General features: G+C 45.4%; 1 protein-coding gene across 7 annotated transcripts in view; it reads right to left on the reverse strand.

Annotated features, from left to right (window-relative positions):
• The window catches only part of TBC1D7 (TBC1 domain family member 7), a 162369-nt gene that overhangs the window by 6507 nt on the left and 134358 nt on the right, over positions 1 to 21504 (reverse strand). For 5 of the 7 annotated variants that reach the window (XM_027128387.1, XM_027128386.1, XM_027128389.1 and 2 more), the window contains 3 exons: positions 17102 to 17247; positions 15699 to 15828; positions 13881 to 14668 (listed from right to left, as the gene is read on the reverse strand). In XM_027128387.1, the coding sequence (XP_026984188.1) occupies positions 14582 to 14668; positions 15699 to 15828; positions 17102 to 17247 (363 nt within the window). In that variant the 3' untranslated portion in view covers positions 13881 to 14581. Of the gene's footprint in view, positions 1 to 4994; positions 5783 to 13186; positions 13280 to 13549; positions 13636 to 13880; positions 14669 to 15698; positions 15829 to 15972; positions 16129 to 17101; positions 17248 to 21504 lie in introns of those variants that run through there. The other 2 variants (XR_003437546.1, XR_003437547.1) reach the window with 2 other exon arrangements.

Consider the following 21504-nt stretch of genomic DNA (forward strand, 5'->3'; position numbering starts at 1 on the left):
GCCCTGATTCCAAAGCCAGAAAAGATATCACAAGCAAAAAAAATTACAGGCCAGTATCACTGATGAACCTAGATGCAAAAAAATCCTCAACAAAGTATATTAGCAAACTGAATTCAATATTGCATTAAAAGGATCATACATCATGATCAAGTGGGAGTTATCCCAGGGATGCAAGGATGGCTCAACATCTGAAAATCAATATGATACACATTAACAAACTGAATAAAAATCACATGATCATCTCAACATATGCATAAAATTCAACATTCATTTATGATTAAAAACTCTCAAAGTGGGTATAGAGGGAACATACCTCAACTTAATAAAGGCCATATATGAGAAACCCACAGCTAACATCATACTCAACAGTGAAAAGCTGAAAGCATTTCCTCTAAGATCAAGGATGCCCACTCTAAGTACTTTTATTCAACATAGTATTGGAAGTCCTAGCCACAGCAATTAGACAAAAAAAAATAAAAGGAATCCAGATTGGAAAGGAAGTAGTAAAACTGTCATGTTTATAGAAGGCATGATACTATTACTTAGAATATCCTAAAGATGCCACCAAAAAATAACTACAGCTCATCAATGAATTTGGCAAAGCTGCAGGATACAAGATTAATATACAGAAATCTGCTGAATTTCTATACACTAACAACAAACTATCAAAGAGAAATTGAGAAAACAATCCCATTTATCATTGCATCAAAAAGAATAAAATACCTAGTAATAAACTGACCTAAGGAGGTTAAAAAAACCTGTACTTGGAGAACTATAAAACACTGATGAAAGAAACTGAAGACAACCCAAATAGATAGATATATCGCATTCATGGATTGGAAGAACGTTGTTAAAATAACCAAAATACCCAAGGCAATCTACAAATCAAATGCAAATCCTATCAAGATACCAAGGACATTTTTCACAGAATCAGAAAAAATCTAAAATTTGAGTGGAAACATGAGAGACCCTGAATAACCAAAGAAATCTTGAGAAAGAAGAACAGAGCTGGAGGTATCACACTCCCTGATTTCAAGATATACTACAGGGACAAAGTGAGAGAGTGGCATGGACATATATATACACTACCAAATGTAAAATCAATAGCTAGTGGGAAGCAGCCGCATAGCACAGGGAGATCAGCCCAGTGCTTTGTGACCACCTAGAGGGGTGGGATAGGGAGGGTGGGAGATCCAAGAGGGAAGAGATATGGGGATATATGTACATGTATAGCTGATTCACTTTGTTATAAAGCAGAAACTAACACACCATTGTAAAGCAATTATAGTCCAATAAAGATGTTAACAACAAAAAAGATATACTACAAAGCTACAGTAAGCAAAACAGTATGGTACTGGCACAAAAACAGACACAGAACAGAGAGTCCAGAAATAAATCCAAGCACTTATGGTCAATCTACGACAAAGGAGGTAAGAATGTACAGTGGGGAAAAGACAGTCTCTTCAGTAAGTGTTGCTGGGAAAATAGAACAGCTACATGTAAAAGAATGAAATGAGAACATTTTCTCACACTATATACAAAAATAAACTCAAAATGGGTTAAAAACCTAAATGTAAAACCAGAAACCATAAAACTCCTAGAAGAAAACACAGGCAGAACACTCTAACATAAATTGTAGCAGTATCTTTTGGATCTGTCTCCTAAGGCAAAGGAAACAAAAGCAAAAATAAACAAATGAGACCTAATTAAACTTAAAAGCTTTTGCACAACAAAGGAAACTACTGACCAAACAAAAGGCAACCTAAGGAACGAATGGGAGAAAATATTTGCAAATGATATGACCAGTAAGGAGTTAATAACCAAAATATATAAACAGCTCAACTCATACAGCTCAATATCAATAAAACAACCTGATTAAAAATGGGCAGAAGACCTGAATAGACATTTTTCTAAATAAGACATACGGATAACCAACAGGCACATGAAAAGATTCTCAGTATCGCTAATCCTCAGAGTAATGCAAGTCAAAAACACAATGAGATATCACCTCACACGTGTCAGAATGACTATCATCAAAAAGATCACAAATAACAAAAGTTGGCAAGCATATAGAGAAAAGGGAACCCTAAAACAGTGTTGGCAGGAATGTAAATTGGTGTAGCCATTGTGGAAAACAGTATGGAGGTTCTTCAAAAACCTAAAAACAGGGCTTCCCTGGTGGCGCAGTGGTTGAGAGTCCACCTGCCGATGCAGGGGACACGGGTTCGTGTCCCGGTCAGGGAAGATCCCACATGCCGCGGAGCGGCTGGGCCCGTGAGCCATGGCCGCTGAGCCTGCGCGTCCGGAGCCTGTGCTCCGCAACGGGAGAGGCCACAACAGTGAGAGGCCTGCGTACCACCAAAAAAAAAAAAAAACCTAAAAACAGAATACCATATGATCCATTAGTTCCACTCCTGGGTGTATATATGAAGAAAATGAAAACACTAATTTGAAAAGATACATGCACCCCAATCAATGTTTATAGCAGCATTATTAACAATAGCAAAGATATGGAAGCAACCTAAGTATCCATCAATAGATGAATGGATAAAGATGATATAGTATATATATACACAATGGACTGCTACTCAGCCATAAAAAAGAATGAAATGTTGCCATTTGTAACAACATGGATGGATATGGAGGGTAACATGAAGTAAGACAGAGAAAGTCAAATGCTGTACGTTATGACTTATATGTGGAATCTAAACTTAAAAAGAAAACAAATGAATATTACAAAACAGAAAGAGACTCAGATATAGAGAACTAGTAGTTACCAGTGGGGAGAGGGAAGGGAGGAGGGGCAAGATATAGGGAGGGGATTAAGAGGTACCAAAAGTTAATTAATCTTCAAAAACATGATTCTCTTGACTACAGAAAGAAAACAGTGTCTTTAGATTTTAAACTTCAAGCTTTGCTATCATGTTTAGCAACTATGGTTTATGACTTCCTTACAAAATAATGTAAGATTTGCAACACTAAGCAAACCTACCAAGAAACAATTATCCATAGTTCCCCCACTGGATTTTCATATCTGAGTTATCTACCAAGTTTTATCATTTGTACTTTTCACAAAATGTTAATTTCATATGTGCTTACACTTATATTCTACTTTTTCAATTACCTTTCTTATGTGAAGTTTCTTAGTCTTTTTTTCATCTTCTATAATCCAATAAAAACTGATATTCCATAAAAAAAATTTTAAAATAAATGTTAGCTCTTATGCTTGACACACGTTTCACAAGCACCTCAAACTCTGTGTGTCCCAGACTATCGTTTTCCTATGTTCAGACCCCACCCCTCTGCCCCAGTCCCATTCTCCTCTTATTTCCTTTTTCAGTGAATGGCATTACCTAGAAGTCACCTCCCTCCTTTCCGCTTGCAGCTGATCGTGAACACTTGCCAGTTAGTTCTAGAAGCTCTTCCACTGCTCTAATTAAGGTCCTCATCTGCCTTCATGTTCACACTCGTGGTTCTCCATACCTGTGGCTGTAGCCAGTCCAATCCTGCTGCCAGTCCTCTGGCCAAACACAAGCTTCCGCGCACCCCTCTCCTGCTTGACGTCTGCAGCGGGCCCCACTATCCGACCAATAACATCCCAATCTCCAGTCCACCATCCTCAGAACCAGTGTGGCCGGTTCTCCTGCCTAGGGGTCCCGGAGCAGACCCCCATGGTGTGTGTGGCCCGGGAGCCCTGAGAGGGGGCTGGCCACGTGACCATGCTGCAGTGACCCCCCTCAGGGACAGCCAGCGCTAACTAGGGGCTTTGTGGACTTAAGCTTCCCTGAATAGAGTCCAAGAGAGCCTTCACTTTGATGACCTCAGAACTCTATTGAGGAGTCAGAACACTCATACATACCAAAAAAAAAAAAAGCCACGGTATGAATGCCTAGTTGTACCCTGTGGTACCTGACTGTGGCACCCCAGTTTCCAACTGCAGCTGTCTGGGCACTTGATTCCTGTTGCCGCCACCGTCTGCAGCTCCCAAATATTAAACACTCACTGTGTACCTGGCACCGCGCTGCACCATTTTCATGCACAATTTTATTTAATCCTCACAGTGCCTCACAGCTTCCAAAGCCGAGTGTGTTCAGCTCTAGAGCATTGCTCTTAACCTCCCTGCTAGGCCGATGCATGCGTTGCTTCGCCTCCGTTTTGCTGAGTTCACACTTTCTCAGCTTCCGTCCAGTTATCCCAGTTCCCTGTCTTAGGTGATACCATCACCTTCTGACACCGAGAACCACAGATCAGGAAAGATACCCACCTGCCTCCCAGCCTCCAGGTAGGGAGACGCTGTTTCCTTAACCTAGCTCTTCCTCCCCGCTCCTGTGTACTGCCTGCCTGTGTGCCCGCCAGTGGGGACCTCCCACCACCAGCCTGTCAGCCAATACTTATGACTTCCTGCGAGGGAAATGATGTCGAACGAGGCTCTTGCACGGCGTGGGTCCACCTAGCACTGTGGCAGAGACAGGAAGAGAGCAGCATGCCGCTGGGTCCACAGAGGAAGAACACATCTGACACTTAATCAGTCGTGGGTGGGCAGCCAGGCCGTTTCCTAAGTGCTGTTTTTGGTTTTAAAAATAAGTTCTGCTCTTTATGTGCCATTAATCAAAAACTGCTCTCATTTCATAATAGGAAGCCATGATCATCCAATCATGAGGTTTAACGCAAAGGGGTCTTGTTACGTGAACTCATGAATCCGTTTGCAGAGGAAGGAAAAGTAAACCACAAAAGCAGAATTTAACTGATTCTCCTCCCAGGCTGTGACAACCAGCTAAGACGCATGCTACTCTGAGCTGGACTTGCACACACCCATTTATTTTCTCCTCCGTAAGAGATTGCAACTTTGCATCTTGTAATTGCAGAGGTTCAGTGTTTCCTACGTGGTGAGATCACTGCTGTTTTTTTAAATTTCTTTAATTAAGCGCGCGCGCACACACACGAGACAAAATGATGGAAGACAGGACAAAAAACTCCATCTGTTCCTTAATTACCAGCCTGGAGCAGGATGGTTGTCATTGACACCTTGTCCAGGGCGGGTCTCACAGGGGGTCCCACGCGAGGCTACATCCTTATGAGGGCTGTGATTTCAGAGTCTCCACCCAGGAGGCGGCAAGCCCCGTCTCTTCAGCTACACAAATAAAGGTATTTTACACATGAGTTGGGCTTATCTCAAACTCCCCCCACCAAAGCATTAGGGTAAAGGCCTTGGCCCCGCTCCCCAGGGGGCTGGCCTCGTTCACACTATGTGCTGCCTTGACGTCTGTTCCAAGCCAGCATTAAAATGCTTCCCGTCCCCCCCGCCAGCCTCAGCCCCCGCTCCAAACCCTCCCAGCCGGGGCAACACAAGAAAAGCCCCTGGTCGCAGTTTAACTGTCTTGGGTTTTCCTCAGTTCTCTCCCACTGACCTGGTTACGACAGCCCCAGAGCGGGCAGGGCACGCCCCTGTGCTGTCCCTTCTTTCGTCCTAGAAAGTATGCACAATACCCCGCTCACGTCTCAGCTGACAGAAGCTGCTTGTGAGGAAGGGACTGGGGTGGAGGGACGGGCCGTGCGTCGCATACTCTCCTATCCTGGTTGCCTTTTATTCCCACGTGCACATAGCCCTTTCCCTTTAAAAAGTTTAGTTACAACTATTTTTTTTAAAAAGGTGGGCAGGGGATTGAAAGTACATACCTGTGCTGGTTGCCTCTGTCATCCCTGAGCAAGGAAACTCACCCATGTGGACCATGTCCACTCAGACGGACCTTGTTTCAATCATATCAAAAAATCTAGGAAGAGGCTGCAGTAAGGAAATGGCATTTTCAGACCATCTAGCGGCTGGTCAGAAAGATGGAGCCCCACATGGCCCAGCTGTGAGAGGTCCCCTCCCCTACTGCCAGCAGTCCTATTTTGGCCTCTGCTCTCCATTCTCTGTGTGCAAGGAGATAAGATGCCTCTTGATAGTTTCAGTTCATCGTAAGGACATGGTTTTTGCCCTCCAGGGACCAGCTGGCACCGTGTGAGTGGAAATAGTGCAGGTGCCCAACGTAAAGAATTGGGGTGGGCAAGAGAGGAAGATGGAGAGAGATGGCTTCAGGTCTGGAAGACGGTTGAGAGAAAGTGGCAGCAAAAAGGTGCTCTGGTTTGGATGAAGGAGGTGTGGACAGCTGTGCTGTGGTTGAAGACATCTCACTGCAGGTTCCAGGCAGCAGGAGAGTATGCACACTCACTGCTGACCCCCCAGCCCATCCGGCTGCCCCAAAGTTAGGAGCTGGGGCACAGTCCTGTGGGTTTCAGCAGCAAAGCAGTGCTGGAGCCGAGATGCTGCCAGCCACCTCGCAGGCCTCGGCTTAAAGCTCAGGGCTGGCGGAGGAAGGCCTGAGGCAGGCTTCCCAAGGGCCAGCTGAAGGCTACTCGTGCTACCCCACTTCCTCTGAACAAAACCAGCCTCTCATTCACGCAGACGGGGCACTCAGTCCAAGCCCTTTCGGTTCCAGCAGAGGCTGCAGTGCTCCGTGGCCCTCGGGGCACCAAGGTGGGCACCTCTAATGGAAGCACTGACAGGTGCATCAGTGCCTGCCCCCAAGCTGCACCCCTGCACGGCCCCTCGCTGCTCACATCAGCATCGGCCACTGCGGCCAGCTGGTCTTTGCATCCTCTCCTTCATCCTGAGACCCACCCCTCACCCAACACCGGCAGAGTGAGTTCTGCACCTCACACTATGTTGGACTCTGTCATCCATCGCCCCCATTTTACGGGAGTGGGGACTGAGGTTAAAGGAACAGGATCCTACCACTAGGAAATGGCAAAGCTGAGCTGAGCACCCTGGGCTCCTGACCCTCAATCCAGTTCCCCTGCCTCTACGTGACTAGGGGATCCCACAAAGGATGCTCAGAAGAATGACAGTTTTAGACACAGATTTAAACCCGTGTCTGCCCTGCTAAACTGCACCTGCTCTGGTGGGGTCAGTTACCACTGGGTTTAGCACCCTTCACGTAATAGGAAACCTGTCAAATACCGGCTGAAACAACCGGATTTTTTGTTTGTTTTAATGTAAAGGAAGTCTGGAGCTAAGTAGGGAAGGGCTTGTGGTACCATCAATGTGCCACAGCTCTGTGTTTTTGCCCCACCATCCTCACCATGCGACTTCCATCCTTGAGGTTGCCTCATGTCCTAAGATGGCTGCTGGAGTTCCAGTCATTCTGTATGTGTTCCAGGCAGGAAGTAAGAGGAACAGTTACCTGACCGTGGGGTAAATCCTCCGTGAATAAAAACCTTTTCTGTAAGCCCTACCTAATGACTTTGCTTCTATCTCATTGTCCATTCCTCTGCATCAAGACTGGGAAATAAAGTTTTGTTAACACACTCCTGCCTCAAATAAAATTGAGGTTTGGTTAGTAAGGAAGGGGAGGATAGATATGGGTGGTTGGCTGCCACAGAGCTACCCTCAGTAACGAGCTGACTCGTGATTAAGGTGAGAGTGAAACCACCTCCAGTGACCCAGCGAGGAGAGCAAATAATTCATAGGACATCTGTGTCTCACTACTGAGATTATAAGGTACTTCATCACATCCTGAATATAAACTTTTAGCAATATCCCCAACATCACCTAGAAATGAAGCCAGACTGACTTAAAACTGAGAAAATGGCACAGGCAGGTAGCATTCTCTATAGCTTTTCTTTCTTTAGCAACCCGGGTTAAAGCCCTGACAAGGTACAATCTGAAATCTACAGTCCCTGCCTCCTTGCTATTCAAACTCTGGTCCCCAAGGACCAACATCATCAGGGAGCATATTAGAAATGCAGAACCCCAGGCCCCACCCCCGAGCTACTAAATCAGAATCTGAATTTTAACAGGGGCCCTAGGGGATTGCCATGTATGTAAGCTTTACAAATGGAAGACTTAAAGCACCTGCAGTGGGCCTCTGATCTCCTAGAACACTTCTCAGGAAGCATCCTCTCTAAGATGCTGAGTGAGACTGTAAGTCACAGTGTCGCCTCTTGGAAGAGAACACACATTTTACCCGTTATCGCTGTGACTCAGTAACACCTAATGTTTACTGAGTGCTTACCACGCGCCAGGCACTGACACGAGGGTACTGTGTGTCCTGCTGCATTCAACGCTCCTAGCAATCCTGTAAGGTGGCTACCATCACTATCATGTTACACAGGAGGACACCGTGCCAAGGTGCCCAGCCAGCAAGCTCCTCAGGGGTGTTAGCTCAGAAGACAGATAAGGGCAGTGTTTCAGGATGAGGGAGAAGCTTGGCATGGTGAAGCACGCTCTAGACAGGGATGGGAGCCAGGAGGCCTGCGTTCTAAAGGCTTCTCAGCTACCAGTGGGTGACCTGGTATAACCCCCGTCACCACCCAGAACCTCGCTTTTCTTTTCTGAGTACTGGGGAGGGGAGTGTCGACCAGGTGACTGGCACGCTCTCCTCCAGCGGACGCTCAAGTCCAGGTGTGCCTCCCTTCTGATCCCGAAGTCAGCCAGCCTTGGCAGCGGCCAACCCCGACTTTATCCAGATCCACCCGACTGCCACCGGGGCTGGCCAGAGCCCAACTCAGTCTACAGACGCAATGTTGGACACCCCAGGGGATGCATACATCTTTCCAAGCCATCAGAGGCGAATACACACAGCTGCTCCAGCCGCCCCCTGCCCCCCCCACCAGCCTTCTCACTGGACTCAGGTGCAGGGGAAGGAGCCAAGCAAAGCCCACTTCCCGTCAACTTCCAGAATTAGACTTGATCGGAGATGTTCCCAAGGAAACACCTGGCCATGCCAGACGCTGCTTGCCAAAGCTGCCAGTGGGGCATCCCCACTCTGCCCACCTCATTGCAAAGGGCCGGCCATACCACCCTCAGACCGGCCGGCAGAAACCAGAAATAAGCAGTGAAGGGAGACCACTCAGATGCAGTTCACGGTGGAGGGCGCCTGGTACCCCTCCTGGCACCTGTGCAGGGCATGTCCAGTCACCAGGTTTGTCAAATGGAGTGGGAGCTTCTGAGAGTGTCTCCCCGTTCACAGTGGCCCCTATACAGTGTCCCTTGCTCACCGGCCCTGCGCTGCCATGGACACAGGGAGGCTCCTGGGGGCCGTGAGTCTGTCTCCATGGGGATGGATGATCGATCCACAGGCAGCACCAGACCCAAGATGGACCACAGGCCCTTTCCCATGGATTTAGGAAACGGGGCCAAGAGACTGTCTCCAGAGGCTGGACCTGTACCAGATAATCTTAGGACCTCAGGGTAAGGCATCTTCCACCAGAGCAACCCAGACAGCAGAGAGAGAAACAGCAGACACACAGAGCAGGTCGAAGATAAAGGGGGCCAGAGTCTCTTTAGTCCTGTCCCAGATTCTAGCCCTACCCCCAGTGGGTTCTGAACCTCACCCCCTGTATCCTGTGATCAAGTCTCCTTGAGCAAGCCAGCGCCAGAACAATTCTGTTACTTGTCACCAGAGGAGTGAGGCATTCATGTATTCACCTAATACTCAGGGAGAGCCCAGGCAGGCTGAGATGTCCTTGGCACCGAGGGAAAAGAAAAGAATAAGACATGATCTATACCCTCGAGGGGCTCACAGGCTAGTGTTCGATATAAACAGGTCATTCTAAACCAATGTATTAAATGTGGTAAAAAAGACACAGAGTACCATGGAAGGAAACAAGCCTAGGGCAGAAGCCAAGGGGCAGAGAGTCAGGAGGGCTTCCTGGAGGAGGGGATGCTTGAGCTGAATAGAGATAGGAGGATGTAGCCCTGCAGTGGGGAGACAGTGTTCCTGACCAAGATGATACCAGCACGCCCAAAGATGGGTGGGGGACAGCACGGTTTCAGGGAGAAAACACATACGAGGAACTACACTAGGTAAAGCAGAAGTGTGCAAAAGGGACCAAGACACAGCCTGGACGCAAGAAGCCTGCTTTTTAGAGGGAAAGCACATGGAGTTTAATTAAAGTTCAAGACCACCAAACCAAAGACTCCTCAACCATTATGCATGAAACATTACAGAAGCTCAGAAGCAGGAGAAGGCACGAGCGTGCAGCTTGGAAATTAACAAGGGGCAGTTTCAGATAGGCCTTGAAGCCCAGGGCAGATTCAAACAGAGGCAGAGCCTGGCCACAGGCTTGCAAACCACGCTATTCGAAATTGTTCAACATTCCTCAGAGCTCTGTACTTCTTTTTTTTTTTTTTTTTTTTTTTTTTTTGCGGTACGCGGGCCTCTCACTGTTGTGGCCTCTCCCGTTGCGGAGTACAGGCTCCGGACACGCAGGCTCAGTGGCCATGGCTCACGGGCCCAGCCGCTCCGCGGCATGTGGGATCCTCCCGGACCGGGGCACGAACCCGTGTCCCCTGCATCGGCAGGTGGACTCTCAACCACTGCGCCACCAGGGAAGCCCTGTACTTCTTAAAGTGCTTTCACATTAAGCTCACCTGATGCTCACAGCAAGTTGAGGAGTAAGCAATTCCAGTACCTTCCTGAAGGTAATGGGGAAACTGAGCTGCAGACTGAGTGATCTTGGGTCACAGAACTAACGGGTCAGTGCGGAGGCTCAGACCCTCCCCAGCGCCCACCCCTTCCAAGGCTCTTTGTCACTCTTGCATGAATAAGAGAAGGGGACGAAGACCCATGCATTGCAGAGTAACTCCAACTTTCCTCCAGAGCTTCTGGGCAAGCCCAGGTCACCTCCACCCTTGTGTGGCAGCTCAGGAGTGAGAGGTCCTCTTAAAGACTGAGAAAACAAAATACATACCTGTTTAATATGTCTTCCCTGCATGATTACAAGCTCCAACAGGGCAAATACAACTTAGCAATTAAACTCAGTACCTGGGCCATTAATGGGAGTGTGTTCAAATCTATTTCATGATTGAATTAGAATGAAGACGAGAACAAGTGAACCACAGAGTGGAAAGGGGAGAGAGGAGGTGGGGACGCAGGCCTGCCGGGGCATGGACACAGCCTTCTGACAGAAGCGAATCATCCAAAGCTCTCCTCACTGCCACCCGCACAAGCCTTCATGGCATTAAGCCCAGAGGGCGGGCAGGGAAGGGATGCCAACATTTCCAACAAGTACCCGGTTGCTACTTGGTAAAACTCTAGGGAAAGAAGGGTGACGGGAGACGAGCAGAAAGAGACCAAACAGGAGGGTCAGAGGTTAGCGTGAGCTCCAGCAGGCCCGAGCACCCCTGTATGAGTTCCTGGTAAGCGACCAAGTAATCCCTAGGCTTTAGGTGCGATGCTGAGGTCTGAACCCCGACCGCCTGCTGTGCTATTCTGCTGGGGTTCTGCTTGGTCGGGACAAGCTTCTTGAAGGATTTTTTCCTTGTCCTCTGATCACATTCTCCAACCCCCCTCTGGGTGGTGGCCCTACAGTGAGACCAGCCCTGAGTGAGGAACTGTCACCTCACCTAGCAAGGAACCGCCCACTCACTTTTTAACCTCCATAGGGCAAGGCTGGCAGACCAAAAAGGAAAGGGAGTGACTGGTGAGGAAGGCAGTGAGGGGCCGGCACCCCAGCCTGCCCTGCAGGCCTCCGGGAAAGTTCCTGCCCCCTCTGTTCACATCGCCCTCCTCCTCCACCCACCCCTCCCCGGCCTCTTCAATCTGGCCTCCTGCCAGGAGCCAAGAGCAGTTTCACTTGGCACAGATTCTAAAGGAGAAACAGCTCTTTGTTCCATCCACCAGAGGAAAAGGTCCCCAACTCCTGCTACAAAGACACCTTTTCACCTGTCAAGGCAAAGAAAAGCAGCCTCTAGGCCTTCCAAACCCAGAACACCCAGCTGAAGACAAAAGCTGCTTCTCCTCTGGGACCACTGGAGGATGCAAAAGGCAGAGGCAGAGGCCCTGCCAGCCATCCACACCCCTAACCCCTCCCAGAGGCTGCCTCGGGCTGAAGGACGCCGCAGCGCTGCTCACAGAGGCCGTCACTTAGGCAGGAGATTGGACATAGTCCTGGGCACACGTGCTCTATTTTTACCCTCCCCATCCTCAGAGACTTCACTCCACACTCTGCACTTTCAGGGAGGAAAACTAAACCCCCAGTCACAGTGGGGAGCTGACGACCGCAGGGCCCAGGGTGATGCTGCAGCAATTCAAGACGAGGCTGGCTTGTCTCACATCCAGAACAGAAGAGGATGGAGGCCTTTAGAGCTCTTTCCACACATCACGGGATCTGAGGGTTGCCCAGTTTCCAGGCAAACTTCCCATTAACAACAACAACAACAAAAAGCACTTCATGCTAATGAACCCTGACCTCATTTCCTGAAGTGGCCTCACACACACACACAAGCCTGCGTGTGTACAATCTGTCAGTTTGATTTGTCATCAGGCAAAAGCCACACACACCCACCCCGACCTTCCCTGCCCTCAGATCTAGAGCTTCTCTCATCTATGTTTAAGGCAACGCTGTAAGAAGGAAGAACTAGAAACAACTTAGTAACGTTAAATCCCAGTTTTCCAAGGCAGGGGGAGAACCTCACATATTAGCCACCACAAGTTTGGCCACAACCGAAACCCTGGTTTCTGCAGTATCCGGACAAAACGTCTCGAATAAAGGGAACGTGGGGCTATTTTCATCAGGAGCTGTGCTTCTCACAGCAGGCAGTGAGCAGAAACATCTTCAAAATACTGCACTCTCAGTAAGATAAAATTCTGATACTGAAATGGAATTGGATCCTCACCTACTCTGTGTCCCTAGAGTGGGCCTTAAATTCTGCCCAGATGGAGCCCTTTCGTTGTCTAAGGAAAACGCATGATAATCAGATTGACAAAACAAAACAAGACCCAAGACCCACACCCTATAGCAGACAAGGTGTTGCCGAACAGGGTTTGACAGCATATACTGTACTTGCAGAATATTTAATTTTCTATCCCTCAGCAGTAGGGCAATAGTCTTCCGTTTTGGCTCATCTGGACCCTCACCAGAATTTTAAGCGGAACTCCAGCCCCTTCAGCCCCCTCCCCGCCAGGTGCACTCCCTCCCTCTCCCCCCACCTCCCCCCTGCTCTGTGAGGCCTGCCCCTGCTTCTCCCAGTGCCGAGGTGGGAGCCAGCAGTTGGGATTCACTAACATCACTTGACCTTATAATCTTTACCAAAAAGTTGTGCAAACTTTTATGGTTTGTAACCGTATGTGGCTCGTAAATTAGATAGAAGTAAAGCGCTTATGACTTCTGTGAATTTCACATAAACTTCATGTTCACTCACTAGGTAGCGGACAAGTGCAGCAGGAACTCCTCACGCGCTTTTGCTCACATCCCCTACTCCAGGATTCAAAGTTCTTCGGGGCAGAGGCGATCACTGGATAAATGTAAAGTATTAACTGTAAGCACAGTTTGCTTTAAGAAGTTTTCTTATGAGTGTATTTTTGATTAAAAAAAATTAAATACTCTTTGATATGTGACTTTACACATGGGCCAGCTGGTCTCAACAACTCCGTGTGCTCTGAACTCTCTCTACAGCTATTTTCCACATTAGGCAGGGACTGAACTCTCAAGAGTGAGAGCTCCATAATTCCATGTCTCCTCTTTTTTTGGGCAGAGGGATGGGGGCGTGGAGAATCCAACTCACCACTCGGGCTCCTGCAGGTCTGACAGGTGCATGAATCAGTTTCAAACAAAGGGCCCCGTCTCACTCGCCCAGCTCAAAGCCTGCAACTGGTCAACCAATAGTTACCATCAGGGGACGACACGGCCGGGGTGGGGGTGGGGGCATTAGCTATTAACCTGAACCTGCCCTTTCACCCATTCCTATTCCGGGTGGCAGAGTCCTCCCCAGATGCTCACCCAACATTTAACGGCCCATCAAGAAAAAGCATGAGTCCACCAAAATAAACAAGTCCTCCCTTAGCAGGTAAATTTAGACACATTTTGTTCGGTAATATTTCACTCCAACTGGCACAAAGAGAAAAGAAAAATGTAAGGCCTTTATTCAAACCTATTTAGCAAGACAAAGTCTCAGAAAACAGATTTAGATTTCAGAAGATTTAGAAACTCTGCTTAGATTTCAAGAGGTACCGTATCAACAAAAGCCGATTCTGAGTTGTCAACGTAAGGAAGCTGTTTGTCATTCCAGAAATAGACCTTAGAAAGTAACTAGCTTGGTGCTAAGTAGAGAGGAGCAGGGCGAGCTTGGTTACACCCTGCTTCCTGAAGCACCCACCCACCCTGACTCAACTGCTGTACAAGCTGGGAGCTATTTTCAAACAACGCTTTCAAAATGCTGTTCAGAACAAGTTCCTATTGTATAAGCACAGGGGACTATATTCAATAGCCTGTGATCAACCGTAACGGAAAGGAATATGAAAAAGAATGTATAACTGAATCATTTTGCTGTACAGAAATTAACACATTGTAAATCACCTATATACCTCAATAAAATAATTTTTTTTTAAAATGCTATTCAGAGTTGAACTCTGTAGTTCTGTGTAATCAGAAGATGCCATTCCACAACACAGCGACTCCAGGTATCTTAAATAAATTTTGCTGGGAAAACAATTACACTTTGAGTACCAAAGTGAGAACCCTATCATCAGTTTAGTAGACCATGTCCCAAAAAGCCCTCTGGGCAGGCCTGGCAGACTGTCCACAATGTCAGGAATGTTCAGGCGGAGTGGACCGGGGTCCCGCAGTGTTTGTGCCATAAGTCGATGGCCTTGCTCACAATCGCATCCGAGCTGTCCTGGGGGATCTGTAAACAAGCAAACCAATCTCTGAAATGTGTTTCCGACTTCAGTATCTCCCTCATTTTCACTCTGGTACAAATCTCATTTCCACTGGAGTTTTCACCATTTTTCAGAAAGCGATCGCACAGGAGGCTAGTGCCAGGATCTGTTTCATGCGCCACCTGAGGCCGCAAGGAGCAGTCGTGTCATACCGCCTAGGGTCGAATCCTGCACTGCCCACTACTTGTGGACTCCTGGGCAGGTTATCTGAGCTCCCTGGGTTCAGATCCCCGTCTCTAAAATGAGGCAAATGATAGCCGCAATTCACAGGGCTCTTTACCGGGTTACATGACATAATTCACAAAAAATACTTAGCAGTGGCCCCAGCACTGTGAGCCACTAATTATTACAACGATGACGGTTCTCTGATCCAACATACCTTCACTTAGTACTTATTTACTGGGCCACTGTTCAACTGTTAACATTGACTGATTAAAATATATGGATTTGGGGTCCGGTGAAATTCACTCACACCTAAGTCTCTTTACTTCCGCCTCTTCTTGCTGGTTAAGGGTATTCTAAGATACGAAGACGGGGAAAAACAGATTCATTTTGACCCTTTTCAACATGCTCGAAGTTTACATTTCAGCACATTAACAAATCCAACTGGGACTCTACCAGAGATGGCAACAGAAATGAAAGGACTCACAAAATCCCTCAAAACATCAGGTTTCCTTTTCCAGCAACAAAGATCAGTCACCCTAAAGTAAAGATCTCACCTCTTCCTTTTCTTGACAAACATCCTAGGGGTCACATCAGGGGATGAGACTCCAGTCCCAGGCGCATACACTCATGGAGACTTGCTGCTCAGACCACTGACCCCAAAGGACTGCACTACAATCCACAGACCAACTTGAAACTTCCAGGGGAAAATTGTTTCTTATGATGTAAAAGTATACTATGTCTCTGAAATAATTTAATGCAGTAGAAAAATCTGGCTTGCTAAACTGACTTCCCTTCTAGATTCAAAATTAAAACAAAACAAAGTACACTTACATTTTCCAGAAACTTTGTTATCTTCTCTGCACCGTTCAGTGCCATTACTTTTATTTTAAAGGTTAAGAGAATTTCCACAGCTACAAAAACTAGTATCTTACAGGATCCACTTATGACTTTATCCCAAACCCTGCAAAATAAAGATATAATCAAATTATGAGTTTGACGTTTATGTTTATCTAAACAGCTCAAATTTCAAAATTAAATCAAATTACGTTTTCTTTTAAGTACCGTCGTCCCTCAGTATCCCCAGGGAATTGGTTCCAGGACTCACTTGCTGTGGATACCAAGATCCGTGGAGGCTCAAGTCCCTTGTGTAAAATGAGGTGGTACAGTCAGCCTTCTATATCTGCAGATTCCACATCCAAGGATTCAACCAACCACAAATTATAAACACAGCACAGGATCAGCTGAATCTGCAGATGCGCATCTGCGGATACAGAGGGCTGAGTTCGTGAGCTTCAGAGAAGAGCTACAAAGAAATCGTCACCAAGGAAAACAACACAGATCAGCCGTTTGAAATCTATTTCAGACACAATCAGCAGTGGAAGGAAAGAAGGAACCATGGCTAGAAAGTATCAATATTTGCTCTGCTAGGAACTGACCAGTATGCCAATTCCCTAATGTTTCGAAACTGACATTTTCGGGCAGGAAAGTCCTAAACCAAAGCTTAGATTTTACTAACATTTTGTAATGTTCATATAATCATTACATGGTAAGGAACAACAAAAGCAGCAAATGAAATGATAAATTCGATTTCATTTTCCAGTGGTTTAAATTCCTTAATTAAGGAGCCAACGGGAGCCAACTGAATATACTCTAAAATAACTATTCTGATAACTCCTATGAACTCTTACAGTTGGTATTACTCTATACATGCCAAATGCATTGTCTTGTAATGTCCTCTGTACATCTACCTTTCTCCTCAACGGCAAAGTTGTGGATGGGGCGATCCAGGACACCGAAATACCCGTAACACGTCTGAAGTTGATGGAAGAGCTGAGTTTGAGTCTCAAGTCTCTCACTGCCTTCAGCTACTTTAGAAATACACATTTTCTCTAGGACCTGCTCCATTTCTGGAAAAGCCCACATATACTCCTAGAGACTATTTCACACGGGAATATTGAACAGCATCGAACACATTGAGGGCCTTCAATTTCTCTAACTGTATGTTGTAACATTTTTAATATTTATATTAATGAGATATTTCTAATGTTTCTAACTTTATATATAATAAGCAGAATCGTGTGTTGTTATGTTAGCTGCTGGAGAAGTCAGCATCAAATTATTGTATTGTTCTAAAGCAAATTCATATTCCAAGATGATCACGTTAAAAAAAAAAAAAAGAACACAGGATTTTTCTGCCTCTGAGCCTGCAGTCCGTATTTGAAAGAAATACTTGCCTCTGTAAGCTGGATTCAGGCAAGCAGCCGGCGAAACATCTCTTGAACCAGAGATCATAGGGAAGTTTGGACACTGCAGAACTCGTCTTCAGATGACTCAGCAGTCGGCTATCTTCCAGGTTCAAGTATTGTTCAAAAGCCTTTGGCTAATGATTAAACAGGAAGAGATTACTCAGTTCCTGTGACATAATGTTACCTGATCTTACAGCCTGTGATGGAAAAGTTTACATGCTGAACGCAGGAAATGCTAGAAGACAAAGCTTCAGGCGCATTTAAGTCACTGGTGAAGCAGCAGTTTCCCAGGTCAGAACTAACCAGAGGAACCAAGCGTCCAGGACTAAGGGGTTTCCTGGGACAGTCCCAGGCTAAAAGGAACCGTTAGTCACCCTAGTTAGTCCCAATTGTGCTAGCCAGATTCGACAACCTAAGACAAAAGTCCAAACCAAAACTCAGTTGCTCTGGGGAGCTAAGAAAGGCCCGCGTTCTGGCTGCTCTAGGGCAGCAGGTTATACGTTCAGGGAAAGGACAAGGGTTAAGACCCAAGAAACAGAGCGGGACTAAAGCGGGGACAGGGAACTAGGAAGAATGGAGATGAAAAGGCCCAGCAGTCACTGATGCCACCTACGCTGACCCACGTGGAGCACACTCTGCACTTGGCAGCTACAACAGGGGTAGCTCTGTCCCCAGCAAGATGTGCACAAGAATTCCGGAGAGGTACAGGAATAACACAGGGGGACAATGCTCCAGGGTTCCGTCTGGCAGCCTCTCCCATGTACGGTTACACAGCAGCCAGCACTAGAAGACTGGGGTGGGAGCTAACAAAGCCGGCTCCCAGACGGGTCTGCTGTATTTACAGGGTTCTCTGGCAAAGCACGGATCCTACGGTCAAACCCTCAAGTCTGTACTCTCTATCCAGAAGGGCACAACCAGATCCCATATCACCTGGCCAAATGCAATTTTTTTTTCTTAACTAAATATCTGCACCACTGTACTTCTGCCAAAGAGGCAATTCATAACCTTTACAATGTCCACCGTAGCCAGACACTGCTTCATATATAGGGAAGGGAGTAAAAAGCAAGATAGCTTTATTACAGTGTGTTATAGTTAGCTCTTTGCCGCTCTCTCAACCAGGTTGGAAGCTCCTTGAAGGCAGAGATGCTATGATGGGAATAAGCAGAGACGATGGGTACATCCAGGTGGGAATCCTAACCTATAAACTTAAGAAGCCAGAAAGAGTTTCCCAGGACAGCTGACGTTTCAGCTGGCCCACGAAGAAGGGATGGGACTTGGCCAGACAAAGAGGGCCACACATTGATATCTGGTCCAGCTTAAAGGATAAATATCCCTAAATAAAGAGAGCTTCTAAAAAAGGAAAAGGCCAAAACCTCTATAGGAAAAAAATGCACATGGCTCTAACCCATATGAAAAGACGCTCAACCTGGCTATAATAAAAGAAATGCAACCTGAAACTATAGTAAGGTATCCTTTCTCACTGATCATGCTGGCAAGAACACATACCACGTTGGCGAGGCTATAGGGAAACTGGTGTTCTCATCTGTTGATCATGAGTACGCAAAGGGTAGGAGCTCTACAAAGAGGAATTTGAAAAAAACCTAGCTGAGTAACATATGCCTTTACCCCTTGATCTAGGTCAATTCATTTCTAGGAAATCTATCCCCCATATATACTGGCAAATATACAAAAAGATACATGCACAAAGCTATTCGCCTGTTATAACAGCAAGAGACTGGAAACATCTCAATTAGCCAACAATAGAGGATGGGTTGAATAAACTAGGATGGAGTGGTATGCAGCTGTGAAAAGGAATAAGGAATGTCTCTATATACTGCTCATGGCATAATCCCCAGCATATATTAGGTTAAAAAAAAATAAAGCAGGGTGAAGAAAAATGTGTATCAGATGCTACTGCTAAATCTAAGAGGGTGAATATAAATACATATCCATGCGTGCTTTTTTCTTTTTAATGGAAGATGACATTTATACTGCCTGAAAGTTTTAGGACACAGCAAATGGTAGAAATGGTAGATGTGATGATTTTATTTATATTTTACTGTAAAACATTTAGGTTATTTCCAATATTTCCATGACTCTCATATACTTACTTTTAAGGAAATAAAGCATACCTCAACAGATGGCAAAACCTGGCAAGAGATTTAACCACCTTGAGAGGAATTTATATTAAACTTAAGAAGAGGCTGCTAATAGTGTTCATTAAAAGAAAAAAACCCTCTCTTTAGGACAGCTTTTAAAAATTATATCAATGGCAAGGAAAGAAAACTCACTTACTTTAATGACTAAACACAGTTAAGACTGAGATGGCTTAAAGGCAGTCTGATCTGAAGAGAACAACAGAGACCTTCCATGTCACACCACTGAAGCTGGCCTCTACTCTCCTTGGCAATCAGAGGCCTCATCAAAGAGAATTTCCAAAAGCTTGTATGGAGAGGAAAGCTGTGATGTAATCCTATGGATCAGAACACTACAACATAGACGCATCATCACCAGAAATATTCTTTTCTTTGGATGTCAAAAGCCCGTCACCATCTATCATGTGCACATTTCCCCAGGATTATGAAACAACCTATGCTCTGTGATAACACATTTGGTAAAACCACAAAAATTTGAAAAGATGACAGACAAGATTTTAGAAACTAACAAAAAGCTGGGCAGAAGAGATCTAGTATACAACAATAAAAAATTTTAAGGACTAAACAAGGTTTAACTAAAGACAACTTCTTTTAAAACTTGACTTTAAAAGTTTAAGTCACACACAAAAAAAGTTTAAGTCACTTGATGCCTAAATCAAATAGCAACACAAAGGAAATTTAGCTTTTCTTATACATTCTGAACCTTAAAAAAAAATTTGCAACTATAAAAACCTATGTGCTAGGCACTATAATGTACATGCGAAAATAAACCCCCTTTTCTGAAGATGGGGAAATTAAGGTTCAGGGGACATAGGGACATTAAGTATCTTGCCGATTCTAAAATGCATTTCTTTAAAAAAAAAAAAAAAGCTCAAGGCATTTTTGAAAAAGAACAATAAGAGGGAAATTTCCCTACCAGCTATGAAAATATGCTAGGAAGTTAAGGTAAGTCATGGTACTGGCCAGGAAACAGACAAATACCTTGATAGGAAAAAAAAAAAAGGAGCCCAGAAAGAGATAAATATATATATAAACCTAGTACATGATAAAGAGGACATTACAAATCTGTGAGGAAAAGAATGAACTGACCAACAGTTTAAGTGGTAGTTCTACTGCTTATTAACTGTGTGGCCTTGGACAAGTTACTTAACTGCTCTGTGCTTCAGTGTCCTCATCTGTAAAAACAGATGTGTTAAGATGAAATAATTTATCAGCAAAGCAAATTTAGTCTTGGTTGGCATGAATCATGTTCTCAAACCGTTGACCAGAGCGAGGAGGAAGAGGGCGGTGGGGTGCTGGCTGAAGCTGTGCTGCAGTTATAACCACAAAAGAAACAGTCACGTCTGCGTCTGATGCCAGTCACAAAGGTAAGTCCTTCGCCAATTAAAGAACTAAATTTTAAAATGTTCAAATATTTTTAAAAGTTAGAAGCTTTTTAAAAACTCGTTTTTAAATCTCGGGATTAGAAAGGGCTTTCTAACTGAGATACAAAACAGCAAAAGAAATACTGATAAATCCAATGGTATCAAACCTTTACATCTTTACACAACAGGGAGAAATATTTTCAGAAGAAACATTTAACTTATTTAACAAAGGATAAATATCCAGCATCCAGCATATAGCAATAACTCTTACCAAAAAAAAAGGAAAGACGGAAACAAGATAGAAAGGTAGACAAATATGATGACCAATAAACATACCCAAAGCTGCTTAACTTCACTCAAAAATGAGGCAATGGAAATTAAAATGGGCTACCATTTCACTATCAGATTGGAAAAGTTTTAAGAGAGTGATACTATCAAGTACTGGCAATGGGGTGGAAAACAGGAAATCTCATAAACTGTTGGGGGAAGCAAAACTGGTACAACTTCTGGGTAAGTAACCTGGTAGTTAACAAATTTAAGTATGTCTCTTGCAACTGAGCATCTGTTGTATAGGTAACCCACCCCAGAGATACACGCACACATACACACATGGGAACACATCACATACACGGAGTGGGACTGTCAGCATGGAGCCTTTACATTGAATTGGGGCAAATTCTTAACAGAAAATACTATGAGAATTTTTTAAAGTGGTTCTAAATGAGCGACTCTCAATCCTAGCCTCATTTCAGAAATCACTTGGAGTTTTAAAAAAGTAGAATTCTGGGGCCTCACCCCCCTGAAGATTCTGATTTCATTGGTTTGGTCATTTTTAAGAGCTCACAGGTGGTACTAATAGGAAGTCAGGACT

The sequence above is a fragment of the Aethalodelphis obliquidens genome, unplaced genomic scaffold (assembly GCF_003676395.1).
Source record: "Aethalodelphis obliquidens isolate GAN/ISIS:26980383/991018 unplaced genomic scaffold, ASM367639v1 scaffold34, whole genome shotgun sequence".
Lineage (NCBI taxonomy): Eukaryota > Metazoa > Chordata > Mammalia > Artiodactyla > Delphinidae > Aethalodelphis > Aethalodelphis obliquidens.